The 27,088-nt window shown below is 31.4% G+C and overlaps 2 protein-coding genes and 1 pseudogene across 4 annotated transcripts; 2 read left to right on the top strand and 1 right to left on the bottom strand.

The window, feature by feature from the left end:
• Positions 1-435: 435 nt before the first annotated feature.
• LOC100796328 (notchless protein homolog) lies at positions 436-6,840 on the bottom strand. Of its 2 annotated transcripts, none has more exons than XM_006574726.4 (14): positions 6,619-6,840; positions 6,074-6,307; positions 5,886-5,967; positions 5,585-5,674; positions 5,263-5,388; positions 4,570-4,697; positions 3,861-4,060; positions 3,479-3,542; positions 2,516-2,626; positions 1,635-1,772; positions 1,078-1,220; positions 928-982; positions 772-828; positions 436-676 (listed from the first exon to the last, which is right to left on the bottom strand). In XM_006574726.4, the coding sequence occupies exons 2-14, from the start codon at positions 6,236-6,238 to the stop codon at positions 593-595; spliced, it is 1,443 nt and encodes a 480-aa protein (XP_006574789.1). In that variant the 5' UTR covers positions 6,239-6,307; positions 6,619-6,840; the 3' UTR covers positions 436-592. The 2 variants fall into 2 exon arrangements, with proteins under 2 accessions (XP_006574789.1, XP_003518593.1); XM_003518545.5 differs by having other exon boundaries at positions 6,468-6,636.
• A 6,626-nt stretch (positions 6,841-13,466) lies between these two features.
• LOC100791570 (polypyrimidine tract-binding protein homolog 3) lies at positions 13,467-18,967 on the top strand. Its single transcript, XM_003518539.5, has 15 exons — positions 13,467-13,580; positions 14,073-14,139; positions 14,630-14,701; positions 14,812-14,888; positions 15,296-15,374; positions 15,656-15,779; positions 16,059-16,123; positions 16,221-16,270; positions 16,433-16,474; positions 16,582-16,633; positions 16,744-16,789; positions 16,882-16,895; positions 17,540-17,647; positions 17,736-17,879; positions 18,165-18,967. The coding sequence occupies exons 2-15, from the start codon at positions 14,083-14,085 to the stop codon at positions 18,552-18,554; spliced, it is 1,320 nt and encodes a 439-aa protein (XP_003518587.1). The 5' UTR covers positions 13,467-13,580; positions 14,073-14,082; the 3' UTR covers positions 18,555-18,967.
• A 1,251-nt stretch (positions 18,968-20,218) lies between these two features.
• LOC100805379 (5-formyltetrahydrofolate cyclo-ligase-like protein COG0212) lies at positions 20,219-26,117 on the top strand (annotated as a pseudogene). The gene is made up of 7 exons (XR_001384180.3): positions 20,219-20,628; positions 21,575-21,665; positions 22,056-22,282; positions 22,815-22,890; positions 23,446-23,569; positions 23,783-25,561; positions 25,721-26,117. The product of XR_001384180.3 is annotated as a 5-formyltetrahydrofolate cyclo-ligase-like protein COG0212 (transcript).
• Positions 26,118-27,088: the final 971 nt, after the last annotated feature.

Raw genomic sequence — 27,088 nt, 5'->3', positions numbered from 1 at the left:
TCTAAAAAATTATTCTTAGTGTAAGTTGATCCAACCAAAAACATCTTTATATTATTTTTTTTTCATGTTATCTAACCAAAAAATGAAAAGAAAACTTAAATTCCTTTCCGCTGTACTTCTCTTTTTCTGTCAAATCAAACTTAAAAATCTATTAAATTTTTACTCAATTTTTAATTTGCAATATTTACTCTTCATCTAAGGGATGAACTAGTGTAGCCTCAACTTTGATCCTCTCAAGATGCTCTACCAACCAGTCATCTACAATTTGGTGAAAGAATGGTTGCCTTGGCTCCTTGAGGAGCATCCATAGCCCTTGCTCACTACTATGCAAGAGATCTAGATTTCCAAGCCTTTTCACATTTATTTTTCATGTATGGAGTTTTAATTTAACAAATAACAATCCAAACACAATTTTATAAAATGAAAAGAACTAAGTAGACACAACTTAATTTTCTTCCATCTTAAATTAAAATACTCCATTTAAACACTACTATAGTGACAGGGACAACAAAAAATCATCCTGGGTCAAAATGCCCAAAAATTTCTGAGTTCATACTAATGAACCCTATGCAATATTCATCCAAAAATTAGCCTAGCCCATCCACAACTTCAACACTTTATCCTTACCACCAGAGGCTACCTTCTCTCCATCTGGACTCCAATCGACAGAAAAAACCTTTACAGCAAGAAAATAGACTTAGGTCAGGGACTAGAAAGGAAAAATATTTGGAAAAATAAATACTAAGGCATTTGGCATGTGAATAGACATACTTCATCAGCATGACCAGGAAGATCTTGCTTCAACTTACGAGTTCGAATATCCCAAACCTTGAAAACCAAACATAATGAAAGGTCAAGTTCAAGTTTTCCAAATGAAAATTGATGTATTCTGGTGTACAAACCAAACTAAAGGAAAACTATGCTTACCTTAAGTGTTGAATCTTTGCTGCCGCTTAAAAGAAGTCTACTGTCCGCAGACCAGCTGTACAGTAAAACCCAATACACACTTGATTACAGTTATGAATGAAATGTCTTTGGCTTCAAGTTTTAAGTAAGATGGAATCACTTATGCGGTACCTGATCTGGTAAACAGGCCCAACATGACCACGGAAGGCAGTAACAAATTTCCCTGTGGTGCCATTCCATAACTTCACAGATTTATCAAAAGATGCACTTGCCACCCATTGCCCATCAGGTGAAAAATAGACATGGTTCACAAGCTGTCAGAAAACCAAGTTAAACACTTAATCATTAAGCCTAAAAGATGGAATGTGCATACAAACAAAGTCATAACTTAATTTTCTAATAAGATCTGAATAACAATAAAACAAATTTAAACCAGCAGCAATGAACACTAAGAAATGGACATCAGCAAATATTCATTATAATTTGGATAGAGCAAGCAGCAGGACAAGAAAAGGATCTCAATAGGTTTATTAGAATTTTTTTCCCATTTTTTGAGTACCTAGAAATGGTCCGATATCAGAGAATGTTCTTTCTAAGCCTATTTAGCTATGCTCAATAACACTGATACAAACAGAGGTTGCATTGCACTTTCAAGATCATTTTGGCTTATTCTCATTAACATTTTAACTACTTTAAAAGTAAAGAAAAATAAAGAAAAAAAGTTGTACCTGCTGATGACCTGTCATGCGAGTTTTGGGGTGCTTGTTGATGAAAGGTTCCCAAAGGAACATAGTGAAATCATCAGATCCAGAGACCAATCTTTCAGGGGCATTGCCTCTCATTGCTTGATACCTTTCAAGAGCAACCTACATTCATCAGCAGCATAAACGGGTATTAATAAAACAGAGATGGAAGAATTTCCGAGAGGAAGGAACTTGTAAGGGTTAAAACCTGAAAAAAAAATGGATTGAAACTACTCTAATAATAATTATGAATGCAAAATACACAACTAAAAGGAGAAATGAATTCAGAGATAAATCAGCTTACGCCAAAGGTCCAACATATTAATTAACAACATAAGAAAAATGTAATATAAAAGAACAAAAAGCAACTTTCTAAATTAAGAACCATGCAAATCACTTTATGGAAGGTATGAAGCAGAACAATAGTTCAAACTTTAAAGTATACAAAATTACAAACTTGAATAACATTAAATTAGTTATTAAAATTCTTAATTATTATGAATAATTTCAAAGTAACTTGAAGTAACATTTTTATACAATCAAGCCTAATCCCATTACATGGAGTTGTATACATGACCAAAACAATGTCATCAAGCTCTATCGAAAATACTGTTATGGGATAAGCAAGAATATGAATGTTAGTTCTTAATCTTTATTTTATTGATTCAATACAAAAGTTGCATGTAGAACTAATGCAACCCTGCCTGCCGAAACCACAGGGTTTGGCATGGTCACATGAATCGTGATCCAATTCAACAGACGCATAGTCAGAGTTTGGGCTTATCAATCTGACCAGTCAAGGCAGGCCAGGTCTAGTAACTATTGTTAAAAGGGCAAACAATACCATTAAACAAAATAACAGTTACCTTCTTCATTTCCTCTGGAGATGAATACTGTTTTCCAGTATGATCAAAAGCTCCAGTGCGAAGAACATACTCAGTGCTCAATGCCAACGAATTAACCCAATGGCCATGTCCCTAAAATTAACACCAAAGTATTAAAAAAAAGTATTGGAAAGTAAAGACAGTATAATGACATCATCACTAAAACAAAATAGGAGTTGAATATCAGCAGGAAGTTTTAGACAGAAAATACAAGGCATGTATCTGATGCAAAAATAAGAATAAAAAACTCACTATCAATCATCATATCCATCTATACCAGAATTGTTCTTTTGTTATTTCATGATGGAGTTCCTTTCTTTTTTCATAAACAAAGAAATTCATGTAGACTAAGAAAATATTACAAGGAGAATGACGGTAGTGGAATCCTCCTAAACAAAAGAACAAACAGAAAACAACCAAGAAAAAAAAAAAGAAATTCAAAGGAGCAAAATGCAAAATTACCCAATCGCTCAACATGGATAAAAAAAAATCCACACAAAAAATATACAACATAACTTATTAAAATTTCAGGAAAAGAAAAGAAAGAATTCCACACAAAAAAAATTATTGAAATAAAATTAAAATAAAAAAGTTTCATATGCAACATGGATGAACATAAGTTTGGTCATCATACCTGGAGAATCAAACTTTTAAAAGAGGTATTCACACATAAATGATTGTATAAAAAATTTACACTAACATTCTAACAATGAATCAAATTAAAACAGTAAGTATAATTCCTTCAAGATTGAAATAGTAAAATACCAATTGGTAGCTAGCTACATTTGATAAGCATAAAAGCGACATGAAAGATATTATCAAATAACTCAAATGAAGAAAAAGTTGACACCAGATGAGAAACATGAGTCATGCATAACTAAAACCATGTTTAAAAAAATGAAGATAAAAAGTTCAAGTATTCAACTGCAAAGGGATGAGGCTCACCCTCAATTCACGGATTAGCTTCCCTTGTGTGGTTTCCCAGACTTTAATTGTACAATCCTGCGAGCTGCAATAAAACAACATAGTTAGGCTCCAAGCAGTGAACAGAATTACAGAATGATAATTAAGACATCAATTTAATTAAAAGGGGGAAATCCCTGCTGCATACCATTAGTCAACATTAGGATCATTTGAGTTAAGGGACTGAAAATAAGATCTCTTAGATAAAAACATGAGTTTATATCACAAAATGAGAATTTAACCTAAACGAGTTTCTATTTCCAACAGGGGTATGCAGGAATATGCAATATAACAATAAGAATTAGTACAAATAAAAACTCAGACTAAACATCACAGAAACTGGAAGGAAAGAGGGAGAGAATACCCAGTATAAATCACGCCGTCTCCACCCCATTTTACACATGTTATTGCAAGTGTGTGGCCACTGAGACACATAACACATTTCTTTAAAGAAACATCCCATATACGAGCATCCCCATCTTTGCTGGCACTTACAAAGCGACGGCATGGAGCATTCAGGTGGACAGGTTCCCAAGAGATACCAGTAATCCATTTCTTGTGGCCCTACATTTAGTATACTTTGAATTTTGTTATCCAAGAAACATTATAATGACAAAACTCTTCAATTAACATCAGTTGTCAAAGTAAATACTCAACAAACCAAAATAATGTTTCCACTATGCACCCAAAAATAAATAAATAGCAATTCATCTAAAACATCTCCACAATAAAGCTTGATGTTCTTTTATTTATTTTGGAATTGGAGTAGGAAGAGGAGGGAAGTTCAATCAGTATTAACCAGAGTTGAGTAATTCTTATAACTAAATGAGTGCTGCCCTGGTGCAACCACTGCTCCATTGCCCACTACTGTTTTCAATCTTTACTTCACTACCACAATTGACTATTCAGTGTTCAGAGCTTCAAGTTTCTTTGTTTTTAAATCTTTGTTTGAATCTTCAAATGTTGAAACTTGGAAGTTTGGCATGATCTCAATTAACTTCAATGTAAAATTAAGAGGAAAAAATGAAACAAGCTTTTTAATAGAAATTGGTATTCAAGGTTGAAGATCTTACGATTAGTGGATTGCCTAATGACTTTCCAGTTTGTGGGTCCCAACAAATAAGTTCTCCAGTCTTGCTCCCACTTACAAGATACTTTCCATCTGGTGACCATGCAATACTAAGGACCCAATTCTTGTGTCCTGCATAAAATGTAAACAGCTATAATGCTATATATGACTCATTAAACATCATGAAACTATAGAAACTGATAATAGTTTAAGGAACATGAAGAATAGCTCCTTACAGCAGAGATAGACCTCTACAGTTCCCAATACCAAATCCTTATGCTGTAATTTCCCGCCTTCACATTCCCTATCCTTCCCTCTTATTTTCTCATTACTTTGCAAACAAAATCCCACCTCCCACTATTCCTTGCCAGCTCAGCATTTGGTAATGCCCAAGATTTAATAGCATGAACATTCCCTTTATTGCCCCTTTTTTCTCCTTACCCATTGTTCATTCTCATCCCCTTCCTTGTAGCATAGTACTGGGTAATAACAGATTACACAATCTATTGAGATTTTTTTTTTTCTAGCAACGCAATCATGGGCATTACCAACCTCCAACAATTCTAACTATTTTTTGCATGAGTGAAATTGATCATTTTTATTCTTGTACTGAGAGAAGGATAACAAAACATCAATTGATTTTTTCTTGATTTAATTAGCAGATACTGGAGTAACTTATTAACTTTAAATGTCAAACCTGTGCAAGTGTACAATGGTGTCTGAGTGGTCAAGTCCCAAAATCGAACAGCAGTATCACCAGAACCACTTGCCAGTTGTCGCCCATCAGGACTGAAGGCAACACTTAGTACAGCTTCAGCATGACCTATAGAATACAAACAATCCCAACAACATGAATTCCAGAGAATATGACAATAAGACAAATTCATGCTAAATCTTCAACAACCAAACCACATTGCTGTTTTCACAATTTAGCATGCATAATCTTTTTTTAGGATAAAAATTCTGCATACAACATTGTGCCACTATTTGAATGGAAAACACAATCCATCATGTCTTACCAGAAATAGTTGCCGTACAGCGATTCACAGGACGAATCCGGAAAATAGCTTGAGGTTGACAAACTATAGGCAATGCCTTCTCCACCGAGGCTGAAATAATGTTAAAGTAACATTGCAAAGGAAAAGAAAAACATCAGTATAAGTGTGTCTTTTCTTTGGCTCAATTCTTTAGAAAAATAAGGAATTATTTCTATGAAAAATAGTCAAACCAAATGTGTGTTAAGTCGAGCAAATAAGTGAATGAAATCAATGAATTAAGGGGGAAAAAAGGACTAATTTGTTGTAACCAAACATGACTAGCCTTTGTTTTTCAACAAGTATGTTTCAAGTGGCACGAGGAGCTCCTCATCTGATATATAGAAAGAATACGGCAATTTCTCCTCCTAAAATGAGAGCATAGACAATTACTCAATGTTATTTAATAATAATAAAAATAAAAATAATAAATGTAAAATAAAATTTGGGAATAGGAGAAAGGGGTTTAGTTACATTGTTTAGAAGCTTATTAACAATCTGGATGAGGTGTTGAGGACCAGCATTCTGAGGTAGGTACATAGGAGCACCCAAAGGAGTTCCATCAGGGTCTGTCAAAAGACACATTACGTTGTTGATTATCTCCCTCTTCTCCACCATAGTCTCTGTCTCGTCCTCCATTTTACAATTAGGGTCGGAATTCTCTCTCTCCAACTCCAAGTTCTGCTTGATTCTGTCTTCTTTGAAGTGCTGAAACAAAACAAATTCCCAAATATCTAATAACGTGTATGAATAGCAATAGCAATAGCATAGCTGCAAAAAGCCAATATCCTAATACTGTTATTAGGATCAAACATTTTGTTAATGTTAAAACAGAAATTCACAAGAAAAACTTGAAAATTGTTCCAACCCAACTAAGCAAGCACTGCCACTCGGTTCTTCAATAAAACAAAAATACTAATTCTTCTAAAATTTGTTGTTTCTCTGACTCTTAGAGAAAAAAGCTTCAAAATTGTTCCTTTTGGGATATTCTTCGACGAAGATTCAAAAACAAAACTTGCCTGGTGTTGGTGCGAGTCTCACCGTGCGACGGCAATGACGACTGAGGTTGATGCTTTAGTTAGGGTTTCAGGGCCAATTCTTGCGTGGGTACCTCAAAAGAGAGAACCACGGTGGGACCCCGTGTTTTCAAATTTAAGCCGTCAGATATAATTATTAAAAATTCGATGGCTTTGATTCGATAACATCCGTCCCGTTAAGAAAGAAGTGATGTGGAGTGAGGTAGGAGGGTCTGTTGCTTCGATCAAACCTGTAGGTGTTAGTCTCTCGAACCTGTGTTGTTGGTTAACCTTAAATTTATATAATTAATTATTAATTTTATAAAGAAACTGGATAATTAATTTTAATTTATATTTTTTTTAAATTGATAACAGTTTATTTGTAAGTTTATTATAATTAAACTTAATATTTTTTAATACTTTTAGATAAGTTTATATTCTTAAGAGATATTTGATAACGTTGGTTTTAATATTTTCAAACGTAGATTCCGTCAAAAGAAATATTTTTTAAACGTAGATAATGGAAGTTATTACAATCAAAATCCAACGCAAATAAAGAATGCAAAGAGATAGTTAGAAGAGTATTTTTTTTTTAGAGATAATGAGTATATTTTGTAATATATTTTTTTACTAAATTGTACTCTAATCTCTTTAATTTCTCAAATTTAAAATTTTGATCCTTTTGATTTTTAATTATAATATTTTTTCCTAATTTTTTAAATTTCCCATTTTGATATTCTGATAAACTATTAATAAAAAATTATGATTAATAGAGTTATTTGGTTAATTAAAAATTATTAATTATTAAAACTTTAATAAAAAAATTATTAATCTTAATCCTTCAAAACATCATGTTTCTCTTCTCCTTCATAATTACCTCTTCCACCTTCATCATTACATGTCACTCCATCAATATTAACATCACATTAGAATTAATAGTATTTTTATTAAAGTTTTTTAATGATTAATAATTTTATTTAATTTATAATTAACTTAATGATTTTATTAATAATAATTGTTAGTTAATAATCTATCAAGGAAACCAAAATTGATAATTTATAAAATAAATGAATCAAATATTACAGTTAAAAATAGAGGAATTAAAATCATATATTTAGAAAATTATAAAGACCAAAATTATAAGTTAATTTCTCTTTTTTATTAGAGATCAGGTAAAAGAAAAGAAATACAATAATATATCTTATAATATATTCCTGCATTCTTTACTATATTTTGTAATTTACCACTATATTTAATAAATATTGCATATACCTAATATTAGATATGTTTATTATAGTATTTTTGGTAGGAGTTCTTTGTAGGATGTAACTATTGGTATTAGTTGCATGAAGAGTAGAGTTATATTTAAAAAAAAAATTATATTTATGAAGATAGTTACATAAGGATAAAATGGGATAAAAAGATGTATACACCATGATGAAAATAATTTTATATATAATTATAATTATAAATAATATGTATTATTTTATAATGTATCATTTGAATTTTATCAAGTTGAATTTAATGGTTAAGAACTCTATATTTTAGTCTCTTCATGTCATTGCACTCAGTCTCAGGATTATGTATCATTTGGTCTTCATTAAGTCGAGCCCAATAAATCAAACCCTAAATCTATTTTGATGGGTCAAATGTCGATTGACTCAACCCAGGGTGTATACCTTATCTTATACCTTGAATTAATGAAGTCCAATCTAAGTATATTTTGATTGTATCTTAACCATATTTTGTCATATCTTGCCTAATTAGTCATATCTTGATTAGATCTTTGTGTAATTATCGAGCTTTATATATTCCACTTTCAATTCAAAGAGATGGACAAAAATACTTTGTTCTATAGTAAAAGGTCTCAAACCCTAATGGAGGAACCCTATTTAAAAACAAATAAATTATCTAATTCATAAAATATTGGATAATATGATCTTATTGTATTTTTATCTAGTTTTACTTTAACTAACTCTTATATCATGCACTCCCCATCACTAAATATAATATTATTTTCTCACATTTATTTGTCATTTTTATAGGACTCTTTTCAAGTTTTTTTTGTATTAATTATTTTTTTACCAAAATATCATTAATTACTTTACAAAAAATGTTATGAATTAAAAAGATAATTGCATTCTCTCTCATAAGGATTGAAGAATGAGACTAACATACAATAATTATTTAGGTTAGAGAGTAATTCAGTGGGAAGAGAAAGATGACGAGTCCCAATAATTTTAAGGGTAGTTAGAGAAGAAAAAGTATAAATTGCTAATGAATTTAATGCTATTAACTAAAAAATACAATTAAAAGGTATAGTACAAGTTCATGACATGCCAAAATTGCAATCTCACATCAATTTTATACAATGCACTGAATCGATTCATATTATTGCGTTGCGCATGCAAATTTCAATGCACACTTCACTAGAAAAATAGTTTGAGAATTGCATATCTCAGTTGGAGAATAGTTTGACTCCTTTTAAATACACACATATTTTCTACTTTTATGTAATACTTAATGCATACATTGTTGGAGCATATCTCAAGAAATGAAATTGTTGAAAGACATTAAGAAGAGAAACAAGAAAGAAGTATGTGAAATCACGAATACATGAGTATAACATAATCAAAATGGTGCAATCTATGAAACACATACACACCTATTAAATGGTGTATTGGCATGTTTGACACCAACACTTGTTGGACATGCCTTCAACATGTGTCAAATACCCTTTCTCTGTGTCATAATTAAACATATATATTTGTTGACTCATACACGACCCGACTTGGACACTTTTCGACACAGTTTGTTCATGAATCTAAACACATTTTCGTCATGTCTCAATTTGTTTTGCTCAACCCCTTCTTAGTATTTTCATTTATTTTTGTGATGGTCATTGTCATATGAAAATTGTAAAACTTGACAAATTTGCTTTTAGAAAGTTAATACATAAAAATTTAATTATCTCTCTACTCACACATATGTAATTTCCAAGTGTCCTATATTTTGGACATTAATTGTGTCATGATGTTCATGTCTAGTGTATGTGTTAGAGTTTCCTACTGTCCTATATTTTGGATATTAACTCAGAAATAATGCTTGGAAAAGAGGAAAAAAATAAGTTTAAAGTAAATTTACATAAAAATAGAAAAAAAACAAGTTAATTTAAGTATAAAAAGATTGTTACCAACTTGCACTACTAAAATTGTATCCACGCAAAGTTTCCTTGAATTCTAACTTGGAATCCATCATGAATGATTACATTTGTGTCTCAAGAGTCCCAACGCACCATTAAAAATTAAAAATGCCTAACAATAATCAGATTTACCAATTGTCATATTTCCTTGATATTATTCTTTAACTTTTGAATCAACAATTTTCCTAATTGCACATGTTGATAAAAAAAATAGTCGGCTCCTCACATAATTTGGGAGAAAAATGACTTATTTGAGACGTTGCATATGTTTATAGGGATTTGGATGAAAAAATGTATTTTATTATTAATTTACCCCAGCCATTTTTTTTTATTCCTTTACAAAGTTGGATTTCTATTTAGTTATTTAACATATATCCGCTTAAGTATTTCATTTTGTAATAATTTATATTTTGATTCATAAAACAAAATAAAAAATGAGATAAATATGTTTATTTGCAAATCACATAGACATATTACTATAACACAAAATATATGTGCATAAATACATTGTTTAAAAGGTTGACAATATAGTTAACCTATGCAAGTGTTACAACTTCAAAACTGCATATTAGTCTTAAGAACTAACAATATTCATAACATATATATGATCATTCTTTTTTTGTTTCAAATGTATAATTTAGAAGTCAAAATCAATAGAAAAGAAAAAAAGAATTATTTATACTAGAGAGTGATGAGTTAATCAATGATACATTTACATGAAATATTAATCATTTTAAAAAGTTTGTACACTATAATAAATGTATACATATTGATGAAAATCAATTTCTAAATTTAATAAAAAAAATATTTAGTTACTATCACAAAAATGATATTGCATTGTTAAACGACTTTTTTTTTACATTATTAGGTGTTGCACCAATAGGTACAAGTAATCTTTAGGATAAGTAGATCTAAATTTTAATTTTGTTAATTCACAAAGAGAAAGTAAATATATATTAAATTTAGACTTAATTTTCCCCCTAATTGTCCTTGAAGTTTTTGTTATATCTTATGCATCTTAAGATTAATCCTATCCTTTCTTTCTTATTTTTTTCTTAGTCTGAAATACTTGTGCACTCTCAATATATATTGTGCTTATATTCCTCCCACTCGGAGTCTTTGCGATGCCTGCAAATGTTAGTTTTCATCACACAAATTGTCAAAATTTATACATATCATGCATAAGAGAATTATATCTCTTTTTCTTTATTAATGAATGGTACAATACATTTTATACAGTTAGTTTACAACAATGTCTCATAGAATTTACCTTACCATCTCACTTTCACATTCAAAGCATCCCACTCCAATCTTCTAAAAGAAACTTGTGTACTTATAAAAATAGAGATGAAATTAAACCATATTAATAATAGTTATGTTTTGATTGATATTTGAAAAGATATTTTCACTTCTTAATTAGAGAATATATTAAACATTCCATGAAACTTTAATAAATATTCTTAGTAATGTGTAGTTCAATTTTACTTATCAAATCATGAAATAATAATTATTATACTTCTATAACACAATAGTTTAATATATATACATAATCAATAATATGAAAATTTTATCAAAAGTAAAAACTTGATTAAGTGAAAATAAAGTTCAATCTATGATGAATTTGTTTCCATTTTTACCAAAATTTTATTAAAATTTTAACAAGTCTATGGTGTGAAAAATTTAGCAAATAAGAAAAATTAAATCTAGACTAGCCCTTTATGGGAAAACCTATCAACATATAAACACAACACCTTAGTTTTATGTATAATTTACTAACATTAGTTATTAGTCTAATTTGGGAACTAAATCTTGTTGTTGTTGGAATCATTTCACAATTATTTCTTAGACTTTTTTTTAATCACTCTCTTTTAAATCAATCAATATCATTTCAAGTTTGTCAAGTTCATCCTTAAGTTCACTCCAAAATAACATAAAATATTTAACGCATTACATGGAGACATATTCATTCCATAAAGCATGAACCTCGATTTTATCTCTTCAATGAATATGATATAATATAAAAACTGTTATAATTCACACAGAAAATTAAGGAAAATAGAATTCTAGTTACATATTAAAAACTGAAGTCATAAAGTTATGGTCATGCCAATGGATTCCATAAAAAAAAATAATCAATATTCATAACCAATATTTTAGTTGCTTAACCATTATATGCCTCATACAAACATTGTGCACAAACTCAACCACTTGCAACCCATAGGTTCAATTAATGATTTTCCATGCATCATGCTATCAAATTACACCCAATAAAATTGAAAAATATAATCCAAATTAAGAATATTTTGCCTATTGTAATATCATTATTGTGCTTGTTAATTGTAATTTTATCTCCTAAGTATATGTTTATATTTATATAAAAAATATTATACGTTAAAATGATAAATTTATTTATTAAATATTTCTATATAATTTTATTTATCTAACCATATAAAATTATTTATTATGTATAAATTTCGAACTTTTATTACCAAGATAGTTATTTAGAAATAAAATTATTTAATAAATAATTTCGTAAGATTTTGTTAATTTAACTAATAATTAATTTTCTTATATGTAATGAATAATTTTGTAGAATTACAATAAAAAATTATAAATAAATTTATCAACTTAACTTTAATATGTTTTTTACATAATAAATGTAAACATACCTTTGGAGAATACAATTACCAATGCATTTATATATAATAAACTGAGAAAGTAATTTGTTGATTGTGAAGAAAGAAGAAGTTGGAGGTCTAAACTACTATAGTACTATTTCAGCAACGAAGTACCACATCAAAATCAAAAGACAATTAATAATAAAAACTTTAGGATAAACTTTTCAAATCTATATATATATAAGTCCATGGACAAAATGCGCGAAATTTTTTTATAGCAATTTTTAATTTTAGGAATCAATTTCACCGGCCATTATAATTTTAGAGATGAATTTATTTGGCCATTATAATTTCAAGAAATGATTGATGATTCACCCAATAAATATAAATAATTGTTTGAATGTTAGTTACCAATCTAGGGATTAAAATAACCATATGTACAATTTTAAGAATTATTTTATCATTTTATTAATTTTGGATACCAATTTGTCTGACATTATAATTTCAGGAAATAAATTGATAATTGAGTCAATAAATATTTTCCTTATGCGATTCCTGAATTAAAATATTACTATAAATTGATTTAGGAATTATTTTTATATTTCATTTATTTTAGGGACTAATTTAATGATCCATTATAATTTAAAGACTAAAATAATTGATAATATACAATTTTAGAGATTTTTTTTGTCATTTTATTAATTTTAGAGATCTGACCAACAATTTTTCAAGAAATAAACTTATGATTCACTCAATAAATATTTGTTTGACCATTCATTACAATTTTTTTAGAGACTAAATTAATGGGTTCAAACATAATTTTACTACTTTACTAGTTTTAGAAATTAATTTGAGCTACCATTACAATTTTAAGAAATTAATTGATAATTCAATATTTTTTTCTTATGCAATCCAGATATCAAAATATTAGTATAAATGTTTTGTATTAAATTTTATAGAAAATTAATGAGAAATTAAAAAAATAGGAATTATTTTTCGGTCAATTCTTATGTTTTTTTGGGCTTAAATATGATTACATACATAGGGCAAGAAATTCACGACACCGTTAGCACCTCCTCTTGTTAACCTTGTTCTGTTTCTCTCTTCCCCCTTCTCTCCGTCTCTCTCTCACTCAATATTTTGAGGCAAGTACTCTCTCTCTCTCTCTCTCTATCTGCTTCTGAGTGTTATCTTCTCATTCTGTACGATTTGCAGCGTGTGCCAACGTGATGCGAATTTGATGAGCTTTTTGTGCTCTTTTTTGTGATTCGGATATGCCCTTTTGCCGCGTGTCATTTTTTTGTTTATCACTTTTTGTTCTACTCACTCGTAGATTCACCTCCTCAATTGGGTATCTGAGTTTTTCGTGAGTTCGATTGAGTAGGAGATAAAGTTTGAATTTTTTACGCGATTTGCAATTGGTTTCAGAAAGCCCCAAAATTTATCCATTTGAATCTTGATTTGCTGTGAATTGGGTTTTGAAAAACAATTGGAATGAATGACTGTTGTTGAGTTTCTGAGTGAGCGTTTTCTTGCATGTTTGAATTGTAATGAAAACAAAACAGCAACAGATGCAAAAATATTGATTATGTTTTTTATTTTAATTTTTAAAACTTTTTGTTGTTTGTTTTGTCTAGGTAATTTGCAATGGCTGAACCTTCCAAGGTCATTCACGTTCGAAATGTGGGGCATGAGATATCTGAAGTATATTATTTCTCTATTTCTTACTCTTCTTTTTGTTATATGATTGTGTCATGGCTTTACCATGGCTCAGTTGCACTAGCTTTAGCTCTGTCATGGCCAGAATGGTAATTTCTGTAGTATGTACTCGTCCGGGAAAGAAAGTGACATTTCTAGCTCTTCTTGTCTTCAGTTCTATACTTTCTATTTCTCTTATTGGTTCTGTTATTGATTGTAACAGTTTTTGTTAGCTCTACTTTGGATCTCTAGATGCAAAAGTAAAACCAATCCTTGATTTCTGAGCCTTCTATATTGTGTAGAGTATTGGGTATATAAAACAAAGTTGGACATTATAAACTAAAAAATTGCTTGTTCTATTCAACATTAATGGCTATGTGTATATAAAAGGAAGCTGCAAGATCATGTCAGAAAAGAAAATTCTGCTAATCACATATAAAATGTTACTTTTCAAATTTCTTCAGTGATTTATAAATCATAACTCATCTGGTTGCAGAATGATTTGCTTCAACTATTTCAGCCTTTTGGAGTAATAACAAAGCTTGTGATGTTGCGTGCCAAAAATCAGGTTTTCTTCATGCATTCAATGTATTTTCTGTTTTCCTTAGATTCTTAGAATTCAAGGCTGAATTATTACTAAATATTTTCTTTTATTTGTATAATCTATTGCTCTTGCAGGCTCTTCTTCAAATGCAAGATATTCCTTCTGCAGTTAATGCTTTACAATTTTATGCAAATGTCCAGCCAAGCATAAGGTATTAATAGATTATGTACTTTCTCTTTTAAAACCTTTATGTGATTGCCTTGAATACTACTACCTCTAGGCCTAATTATAAGAAACATAGCCCCCTCTCAAATGAATAGTTGTCAATCCTGGATAGTGGCACAGGGCTGCCGACTCTGGAAATGGGATAGCGACACCGCGGATAGTGGGACAACTGCTATTCTAATATTTTTAACACACACATACTAAAAAATAGTCAAAATTGATAAACTAAAGCTATTCATAATTAAAATAAAAACTCATAGTAAAAGGGTAGTGTTTTGATAACTTGATCTTGGATGTCTTGTTTAGAGATTTGTAAAAGGGATATTGGTTCCTGTTGATGTTAAGAAATCATTATTCATTACATAGTTATCTTATCTTATTGTTTCATTCTAGGGGGAGAAATGTTTATGTCCAGTTTTCCTCACATCAAGAACTAACTACAATGGATCAAAATCAAGCACGAGAAGATGAGGTTGGTATTTTGTGGTTTTTTCTTTAAATGGAAAAATATATGCCTCAACCTGTTTGTTGTGGTAAAAACAGAAAATTTGTATTCTTTATTTTTTTATGTGATGTTTTCGCCCCTATAATATTTACATTGTTCTTAGACTTCCATTGCAACAAGTTTAGTGTAATTTTTTTTTTCTGTAGTTTTCTTTCTCTTTATCACAAACTTCTCTATTTATTCTCCTTTCTCTCTCTCTCTTCTCTTTCTCTATGCTGTCTGCTGTCGGCAACTCTCTGGATGCACAGCCAAATCGAATTCTCTTAGTTACAGTTCATCACATGCTGTATCCTATAACAGCGGATGTGCTACATCAAGTGTTTTCTCCCCATGGATTTGTGGAAAAGATTGTAACATTCCAGAAGTCAGCTGGTCAGATTCTCTCAGATTTCTTCCTCTCTCTTTCTTTTCCTATTAAGATTTTTTTTTTGTCTTAGGGGCCTTCACGGGGTGAATTGAGGATATATTTGGTTCATGTAATAATTTATTTTGAGATATATAAATCCTTTTTTTTTTAGATAAATAGGAAAATGAGTTATTTGATATTGACGAAATTATGTTTCTAGCTTTTTATGGAAGAAGACTATCTTTATATTTGATTTGTGCACGTGTTCTATTACTTGTTTCATCCCATGTTTAAAAACTGTGTAGGCTTTCAGGCTCTCATCCAGTATCAATCCCGTCAAAGTGCTGTTACTGCCAGAAGTACTCTTCAGGTTGTTTTTCGTTTACATGGAGCTTGTGGCATTACTTGGCTAGTTAATTCTGATATTATTTTTCTGATATGCTGATTGTACTTCTTGCAATTTCTAGGGACGCAATATTTATGATGGTTGTTGTCAGCTGGACATTCAGTTCTCAAAGTAGGTTAAATTTATCTCAGAAATTTCATCCTTTAGTCGTTTCTGGGTTTAGAGACTTATGTTATGCTTCTATGCAGTTGATCAATCTTGTATCCCCCATCTATCTGTCTTTGCCATTTATTTATTTATTTTTGGTTGGACATTAATTCATGTTTATTGCAGCCTTGATGAACTACAAGTGAACTACAATAATGACCGTTCAAGGTGACTCAGTTGGTTCTTTATTTATTTATTCATTCATTCATTTTTTTTAACTTGATCCCTTTTATAACATTGTAATAATTATTACTGAGTTTACTCATGTTCCACAGGGACTTCACAAACCCTAATCTGCCTACAGAGCAGAAAGGTCGATCTTCACAAGTATGTTCTATGATACTTTTCTGTGTACTTATGAATCAGATCTCCTCGTTGACCTTTGTCAAGTTGTTTCTAATACTTTGTCACTTCATTCTTTGTCTCCTATGAAATAGCCTGGATATGGTGATGCAGGAGGCATGCATTCTGGAGCCAGGGCAGGTGCTACATATTTTAATTTGCTTTGGTTGGTTTGCTTTGTTTATCTTATTGTTTTTTTGGTATAACTAATATCTGTAATTTTCCTTTTACAGGTGGATTCTCTCAGGTGGATGTTTTTCAAGCCAAGTTGAAGTTTTGTTTGCAATTATTGATACACAGTTGAATATATGAGGAAATAATTAATTTATTATCAATCTGCATCTTATGAAAAGTAGCACCATAAATGTCTAGTGAGTTAGTAGTTGTTTTCTCTTCATTTACTTTATATATATATATATATATATATATATATATATATTCTTAAATCTGAATACTTGGGTTTGCATGATTGTACCCAACCAAATGGTGGAATTTGAGTTTGCTGATCTTTAGCAAAATAATTTCCTGATGGGACTTTATATTTTTTAATTTTTTTAAAAAATGGAGTTTCATTAGAAAAGAGGAATTTGTTGGGCTTTCTTTTTTAACAGTTTGGGATTCCATTTAGTGGTAAAGGACAATCATTATATTACTAACCTATTGCTATGATTTGTGTAAAAAAAACCCTATTGCTATGACTTTTTGTTGACATGCATGTAAATGAATTCTTCTTTTCATTTCTATTTAATGCATGTTTGGCTTATCTTAATTGTTTGTAAAAAAGAAAATCAGTTTTTATTTTAAGCTTTCTCTGTAGGTTTTGATTATATGCTATACCGGACACAAAATATGACAAATCAATCCTGCGTATTAATTTGTTTTGAATTTTAGATGGCCAATGCTGCAGCAATTGCAGCTGCCTTTGGGGGAGGTTTGCCTCCTGGCATAACTGGAACAAATGAAAGGTGTACAGTTCTTGTCGCAAATCTCAATCCCGATGTGAGTATGCTGCCTTGATATTTCTGCCTTTTTTCTAGAAAGTTCTCTCCATTTTTATTAAATATATTTGGCTTGAATTTTTTTCCAGAGAATAGATGAGGATAAAATGTTCAACTTGTTCTCCATTTATGGGAACATTGTCAGAATTAAACTTCTCCGAAATAAGCCAGATCATGCACTTATCCAGATGGGAGATGGTTTTCAAGCTGAATTGGCAGTACATTTTCTGAAGGTTTGTTTCTTGTACACCTTATGCTGGATCATGTGATATCTTTACTAATGTGAAAGGTTATTGTTGTTTGTTATAATTGTGCCTGAAGATATATTATGGTTTTACTATTTTTATAATTATGGTTTTACTACTAGTACTTGACCTAAATGTTAGTATAAATAGGAGTACTAGGTTATATTATTTATTCTGCATATATTTTCATTGTGGCATGCAGATTAATCGTTATGTATTTTTTCTGCTCTAGTTTTGAACTGGTCACTAAAACCTTGTCAATTTGAAATATAGGGAGCCATGTTGTTTGGAAAGCGATTGGAGGTCAACTATTCAAAGCATGCAAACATAACCCAAGGTGCTGATACACACGAGTACGCCAATTCAAATCTCAATCGATTCAATCGTAATGCTGCTAAGAACTACCGGTATTGCTGCTCTCCAACAAAGATGATCCACTTGTCCACCCTCCCGCAAGACATAACCGAAGAGGAGATTGTGAGCCTTTTGGAGGAGCATGGAACCATTGTCAACAGCAAGGTCTTTGAGATGAATGGAAAAAAGCAGGCACTTGTTCAGTTTGAGACTGAGGAGCAGGCTACTGAAGCCCTTGTGTGCAAGCATGCAAGCCCACTTTCTGGATCGGTTGTTCGCATCTCCTTTTCCCAGTTGCAGAATATATGAGCCAGACTTTGATAAGGGCTGAAGGGAAACAGTTTTATGGTTGCAACTTGCTCGGCTTATTAGGGACAAGGAATTCTGAATTTGGGAAGGATAATTTTATGCAGATAATGTCACCTTCATTGTCATTGTAATGGTCTCTTTGCTTGCTAATTTACTGATAAAACCTGAACTACTTTTTTTTTCTCTTTGAATCATTTATCTTTTCATCTCCATTGCCTCTACTAGATATTTAGGTTTCTAACATAATATTGTGGGGCAAGCTTTATTATTGCAGATGGATGTAGTCTTAAAGAATAGAAAAAGGAGGAGGGAAGTTACTACCTTCTTCGGGGTTGAGGGATTGCCTTAGGGTTTTTTATAATGATTGTTGTATATTTTCTGTAATTCAGGCTAAGTAGGCCTTTTCTGTTGTATTCTCAATCCATTTCAATTTTCTTGTCCAACTAAGTAAAATGCTACTACATTTTTGTTTTTGGTTCATTTTTATTCCTATCTGTACTTTGTTGCAGCTACATGTTTCTCTCTTCCTCCTTTTCTTTCATCTCCTTCCCTTTTCTCCCCTTTCTTTCTTCTACCTTGTATGCTCATGGATTGAGAACATGCTGCATTATTTCTTTGTAGATATTCCCATCTTACCTTCCTTCTTCCTTCCTTCTTTCCATATACGAGCATTTTGACCTTCAATGAAAGATTGGAAAAAAAAATGACATTGAATATAAAAATAAAGGGACCTTGTATTTTATGTAGTCTTGTCCAGAGATTCTTAAGTAGGTGCAATCTTTGCAGATATGCACCGTGGTCCTATTGTTTCCAAAATGAGGTAATCAACTTTAATCTTTGAACTTGCTTAAAGTTAATTAATTACCCTACTACGAGATCAAGGCCACTATAGGCACACTTAAGTTTTGATTATACAAATGTCTTGTTGATTACTCACATCGCATGATATTAATTGAGAAACGTATATCTAAACGTAGCTTAGTCAGTAGCAAACAATTGAAGGCTTTTTTAAGGTCTTATAAAATATGCATTTTTCTTTTTCTTTTTATATCTTTATTTTTTTAAAACAAAAATTTGACGTGACACTTGATTCATTAGCCTGGATTCTCCCTAACTTGATCTCTTTCTCTTCTTTTCCTTCATTTGTTTTCCTCTACTTGTTTCAATTCTTATAAAATTATATTTTTTTGATACATGTTATTTAATATGTTACTAGATTTTTCTTTACCAAAAAAAACTATTACTAGATTTTCATTTCATTTGATATTATTTAGATAATATTAAGTGTATTTCAAACTTTTGTTTACCACATCATCATTTTGACGTGAAAGATTAAAACAGATTTTTTTATACAATATATAATTTTATAAAAACATAAAATTAAAAAAATGCAGCTTTACAACCATTGTGTTGGCGAATGAATTGAGCCCAGATTCTTTAAGCAAGTTTTGAATTTGAATTTTATAAATAGAAAAAATATAATACTTCATTGTCAATGGAATTATCTAGCCATCAACTAAAAAGGAGAAGATATAAAACATTTAAATTTATTATTTATTATTAAATTAAAAATTATCAAATTTGTTAATGATAATTTTTTTCTGAGAAATAATTGTTAATTCTCTTCTTTAAGCACTTTTTTTTGTTGATTCTGAAGTCTCAAACTTGAGAGAAACTGAGTCTAAATGTTGGTTTAGTTGTACACATGTAACTCGACCATACAACCCAACGTTCTTTCTGGTAAAATGGATGCTCAGCACCAACATCCCCTACCCCTCCTCTCTCTTCACCCTTCGTTCTCCGCAGCAGCTGGTTCAAGGTGGAAGCCGCCGCCGGCAGCCAGAAGAACAACAGCAACAAGGCCTTCGATGCGGCGGCGTTCGAGGCGGAGCGGTTGGCCCTCGACGCGGAGTCCCGGCGAGCCATGGCGGAGGCTGCCTACCCCAAGGCCTGGAAATGGGTAATCCGTAAGAGAATATGGGATGTGATGGAAGCTCGCAACTTCGCCAACAACCCCCGGCCCGTTCACCACCGCATTCCCAATTTCGTTGGCGCCTCTGTTGCGGCTGAAAAGGTACCCTCTTAATAAAGAGTAGCAAGTATCCTATGCTTGCATTCAGTGTAAAAGTCGTATTACACTGCTTTAGACCTTCATGCATAAGCTATTTTTTTCTATATGAAATGAGATTATTTGCTTTTATAATAAGAGTTGATGGCTATGTACTGTCAGTGTAATACACTGTCAACGAATCAAAATCGCTATTGGTATAACCTGCAAGGTAGTTGTTGTAAAAGTCAACAAACTTGTCATACAGGTTGAATTTTGGTTTTTGATTGGATCTCTATAAAATTGCTTTACACTCAGTGCATAACCTAAAGTCAGTTTGAAAATTTTTGTATGCATTGTGAATTTAAAAAAGTTTACAACTTTCAACCAATCAGACATGATTGTTGGTATAAATTTGAAGATAGTTATTCTAAAAATCAATAAACTTACTAGACATGCCCATTTGTGATTAGATGATAATATAAAAACTCTTTACCCGGACACTACACAGACTTTATACTCTTTATAATAACTAATTTAAAAGTCATATGTACCACAGAAATTAAACTCTTTATTATAATTATTTACTTTCGTATTAGTAGGGAAATGACAATGCAGCAACAAGTTTAACTTAATTGATGGAGTTTACATGAATATAATGAGAGGATCCTAATCCCTTAACATTTAGAGTCTGATTAGTTGAATGCTTAGTTTAAAAAAATTGTCTTTTTAAGAGGCATCTTTTGAAACAAAATGTAACTGATGTTCAGAAAATAAACATGCTTATAGGATCAAGTATATGGAAATTGAATGAAATGAGATTGTTTAAAATAGGGTAACAGGAAATGAATGAGATAGAATTTGATTTGATTTAGCAGTGCTAAGGAAGCGCATGAAGTAAAAAAAAAGTAAGAATATATTCACTCTGGATTTGAAACAGGTTAGTTGAATTGTTTGATGTGGGTTTTGGCAGATGAGGGAGCTAGATGTGTTTCAGGTAGCACAATGTGTAAAGGTTAATCCAGACTCTCCTCAGAAACAAGTCAGGTTTCTCACTCTTTCAGGTCAGATACTACAGCAATGAATAAGATTTAAGTTGTCCAACATTTTATTGTTCCAGGATTCTCCTTCTGTCTTTTTTGTTGAAAGGGTTATATTTAACTTTTGGTGATTGTTATGGCCTGCTGTACTTGCACTTGATTTGCCTTACTATTTTGATAAGTAACTGTATGAGACTAATTTGCTACTGTCCCTTTATGATCTAAACTGAGCATAAATGCATAATGAGAATAACACTAAGAAACTTTAACCGGCTAAAGCAGAATTTGTGATCAATTTAAAAAAATTATAATTAATAAAATAAGACTTTAAGAATTTAATTAATTCAAAGCCTGTGTGGTTCTTGTCTTCTTCTTCTCTGGTTCTCTTCTGACTGTATCTTCAATATATTGCAGATGGCAAGAAGTTGTTGACTCCTCAACCTCGGCCGAGAACAGGTTTCTTCTCTGTACTTGATTCCAATATGTTAACTTTGGATACCATCAAGGAAGCCTGCACTTCTGTTGGGGTTGCCAAGCATGGACAGCCGATTGGGTTAGACAAAAAGATAAAGGTAGATCTTATTGTTATTGGATCTGTTGCTGTTGACCCAAGGACAGGTGCTTGATTGGGAAAGGGAGAGGTAAAGATACATGTCTTTTACTTCTCTTATGGCCATGTTTAATCTTTGTTTACTTATCCATTAAAAGGCTAGAACTATAAAATTAGATTTATATTTCTTGGGAACCTTTATGATCCAGGGTTTAAAAGTTCCCTTTGACTTTGTTTAGATATCATAATATTTCTAGTCAATCAAATATGGCTTGTGGAAGGAAACCAACCACAGTCTAGTTTCAAGGCCTCCTATGAAACAGAAAATAGATTCCCTACTTTTCTCTGACATTGCATGAGTGAACCTTGGTGCAACGGTAAGGTTGCTGCCTTGTGACCTAGTGCTCATGGATTCAAATCCTACAGACAGCCTCTCAGCTTACGAGGGTGGAGCTGAGTATATCTACCCTCCTGAGACCTCACTAGTAGTGAGCCTCGTGTTGGGTTGACATTGTATACCAATAGTAATGTACAAATAGTTAATTTAGCAGATGGGCGAACTTTAAATCTATAAATGGACTTTGAACTCGAATTTTCCTTCAACTAAGAGGATTGAAGTGCAGGGAATTGCAGAACTTGAATATGGTATGCTGAGGTACATGGGAGCCATCGATGATTCAACACCAGTTGTTACCTCTGGTAGTTTTGGTTCCTAACCTGCCTTTACCAGTTTTGTTAGCCTTTCCTTTAAAAGTTTCTCTTGAACATTTTGGAAACACAATTCCAACAGCTAGAGTAACTTCATGTATATACATACTTATTTCATGTTTCAATTTTCAAACATTGGTATGACACAACTTGTTTATGGAACCTCGTTTTTTATTTATTAAAAAAATAATTCTTTAAAAAAAAAATACTGGATGCCTGATATTATTTCTTTTTTCACATGATTATCTAGCCTCTATAATATTATATAAAGGTTTATTTGGGTTGAACATTATCTCAGTTGCAAAATGATCCTTTGGTTGGTTTTAGAAAGTGATAGTGGGGCAGGGTAAGCGCCTGAAAGTAAAATAATTTCCTTGCACTATTACTGATATGCTAACTGAATTTAATGCAGTATATGCCCTAGGCAGTCCCTCCATACCATTTTGTAATGTGCAGTCATATTTATTATCTGCTTATTCTTGCCATGTGTAAAATTTGCAATTTGTCTTCTTTTGGTATATAACATATTGAGAACTACCCTTGCAGTGCATGACTGCCAATTGGTGGACGATATTCCTGTTGAAAAGCTGTTAATCCATGACGTACCAGTGGATATCATTTGTACTCCAACACAGGTCATTTTCACAAATACATTTATGCCAAAGCCTCAAGTTTGGTTAAACAATGCTATCTAGTACCTATCTGACTTCACATTTTCTTATTACCTTTTAATCTGTAAATCATTGAGAAGCCCTTGCAAAGATGTAATTTGTGCACAAGTGTTCAACCTTGAATGCTGTAGCTTCAGTTTCTCTTTTCCTTGTTGGATGTTCATAACTTATGATATTTGTTAAAAAACTAACCAACATGTTATCTCTGCTGCAGGAATTTATTGGGACAAGTTGTCTCCTGAGAAGTTGGGACAAATTCGTATACTGAGGGAGTTCAAGAAGAGGATTGAACAAGAGACTGGACAGAAGCTTCCTACTGGTCCATCAGAGAAATTACCCCCTATTGCTCAACGAAGTAGAAGGGGTTGATCATGTACATGTAAGTTTTGATGGATTTGTATATATATTACAGATGTTTAGCGAGTTATGTACTGAGAAAAGTAACTGATTAATTTTAAAATTGTTTACCTGCATATGGTCTTGATGTTTTAGCAATAAAGGCTATAAGAATACCAATTCTAAAGAAATCCATTCAGGCATTTAACCTATCTGAATATTGCTTATGAAGCCTGACTGTAAATTTAGGGGTGCGGGGGGGACTCCCTTTCTTATTTGTAAATGTGTTCTTTAGGCAAGTAGGGACGAATTCATCTTAGTCTCTGCCTAATTTCAAATTTTGATAGGATCATTTAGCTTACCTAAACTAGATATAGATATAGACGTACATGTATTTCAAATTTTTAAATTAGAAAATTAATAGTTATAAAATGCATTAAAAAGTAAAAAAAAAATTATGATAATTATCTTTTTATTTAGAATTTTATTGTACAATTGAAATTTGGTTCATTAATATTATTTATATATTTGATTTTAAGATAATTTTACTTGAACTTGGTACTTTTAACTTTTTTTCACTCTACTTAAACTTACCTATCACAAATATGAAAAATATGCGGATAAATAGGGGTTTTGTTTAGAGTAACAGCTTAAAACAATGTAAATGAACTTCAATAATAAAAACAACAATCATTGGAACTTAATATCCAATGGTAATAACTATTCTAGACCACAACAGTTCTTTCAATTCACTCTACTAAGTGCTTAACTTCAGAATCTCAGTTTGTGGAGTCAATATGTTTGAAGCCAAAATCCAAATTGTCGTTTTTGTTCAATCATCAATTATAATAAGGGAAATATTTTAGGTGTTAATCTAACTCCCCCCTCTCTCTTCCCAAGGTAGTGCTCCCTCAAGATAAGTGACACTTATATAAAATCATTGTTCATCATATAATAAACTAGGAATAGTTTTGAAGCATAACTTTTCCTTTTCTGCTGTTTGGGTTAAAATGACCATGATTGTTAGTTATCAGTGTCGAATGCAATTCCTGTTACATGGTTTGTGACAATCATTGTGTTCCTTTCTTGAGCATCTTTCAGTCCAATTATTTCATGTGTAGTCACGGTATCAAAATCTATTAACTCATAGACCATTCTCTGTAAGGCTTCTTTTTGACCTTGGACCTTGGTGTAACTGGTCTTTGAAAAATACTTGTTTATATCTTGTGTCACATAGCTTGGACTAATCCATTTCATTATTATTAGAGCTCCTATTGAAATGATCATATCCTGTACTTCCTGTTAGTTACTTTCTATTTCTACGTAATTTAGCACATTATAAGTGTATGATCCTCTTCCTTTAATTACACTCTATAATCAGAATATGAGATTGATAACTGATGTATTCTTTGAAGGAAGTGAGCTTTGAAAAATTATGCTTGAAATAGTGGTCATCACACCAGTTTGGTACTTTGGTTGGTGTGGGTACTTTAGACATAGCTAGAGCGGGCCAAAAATGCAAGACTTACTTTTCTTAACTTTTTTTGGTGCATGAGAATGATGGGTCTTGAGTGGAAGGATATTGCTTTTGTTCAGAAGTCAAATGTGGAGAGTTATATACAATGAATTACAGATTTCCTTGGTCCCCATGAAAGGTACGTTTCATTCCTGCTAATATTTTTTCTTGTCAGCTTGTTTTCTTTTCCTTCATTTGAATTTTTTGTTGCTTTATTTTACTTTTTGTGGTTAGATATTTTTCTTAAAACTGAAGTCATGTGATGAGTTCTAAAGTTTTGAAGCTTTGATAATGATAGGAAGGAAGCTCCACGTAATGGTTCATTTGTCCACTCCAAACCGACTGCGGAATATCATTGGATGTCTTTTACGACGACTTGGATTTCTTTTAAGATCTTATTACATAAGTCAAATGTGACGTGGATACAAACACGTGAATCTATTAAAAAATTTCATGATGTGACCAGAGATAGAATGCTCTTCAAGCCTTTTTCAACTATCATTGTCCACTGGGTTCCAGTTGTACGATAAAAATGTATTGATATCATATTGTTAAGGCAAATCTATCATGCTTTTGAAGCATAAATGTGGAATGTAAAAAGACTCGCCACTTAAACGTATAGTAGTCAAAATCTATCTTGAAGTATCCAAGGAACTTTGCCATTTGAGGCATATAAGAATTGAGTTTGAAAGGTACTGCACTGCGTCAAAAATTATAAATGTTACCCAAGTTTTTAGTTTCTACCCCTTCATTTTACTTCTACAGACATCATTGCTATAAATATTATATTAGTTGCATGGAACAAGCTTATAGATAAACACGGTGCATAGTTAGTTTGTGCATGGATCAGTTAGTGAATTTAGCTGGTTTGACAAAATCTATTTGGTGGAATCCAACTTTGAAAACGTCAGACAAATAATCATTTTCAATTGGTCAAATGCACAAGCAACTATACATTATCCTTTTCCTAAAGAAATTTTCCATTTGTTAATAGTTATTCTACAAGGAATAATACTATTCACACAACACTTGCATTCACCATTATGCTGAAATGTACAACTACCTTCATCTAAATTCAAGTGGCCCCATTAAGGCACCAAGTTACTATTATACTTAGATGTAGATCATGTGTATACTGTACAATTGGGAGTGCTAAAGTTGTCACTTGTCAATGTAGGTTTCTTGCTCTATTTGAACTATGCTTTTATTTTATTTATTTATCCAAAGTAGATTTTTGAGTGCTAGGAGGATCAATGATTCTACCCTGCCATGTTTTGCCAATGTTCAAAATAAATACAATTTTGGCTATGTAGTTGTCCACTAGATTGATCACAAATTTTGTGCATAAATTTATAGTTCTGAAGTGAGTTCAAAAGCTAGACAAGTGATACTTTATTATCACTACCACAATAATTCACCCATTGTTTTCTAAATACTCAAGTGATAATCTCTATTGATCACCTCGTACAAAAAGTTAAGAGACATTGTGTTAGAAAATATAATCACTACAGGTTGATGAAGAGATATGATATGATACGACATTTGAAATAAGCAATTTGATACACTAGGAAGACAAGACTTTTGTGGTGTGGGGTGAAAGGATGTGATCATATAATAAATATCACATTATAAGTCTAAGTTGTTTTACTGGGGTGTTTGTTGAACC

This window comes from Glycine max, chromosome 2 (genome assembly GCF_000004515.6).
Source record: "Glycine max cultivar Williams 82 chromosome 2, Glycine_max_v4.0, whole genome shotgun sequence".
Classification (NCBI taxonomy): domain Eukaryota; kingdom Viridiplantae; phylum Streptophyta; class Magnoliopsida; order Fabales; family Fabaceae; genus Glycine; species Glycine max.
Note: the sequence above shows the minus strand (reverse complement) of the source record. Positions and strands in the feature narration are given on the sequence as shown.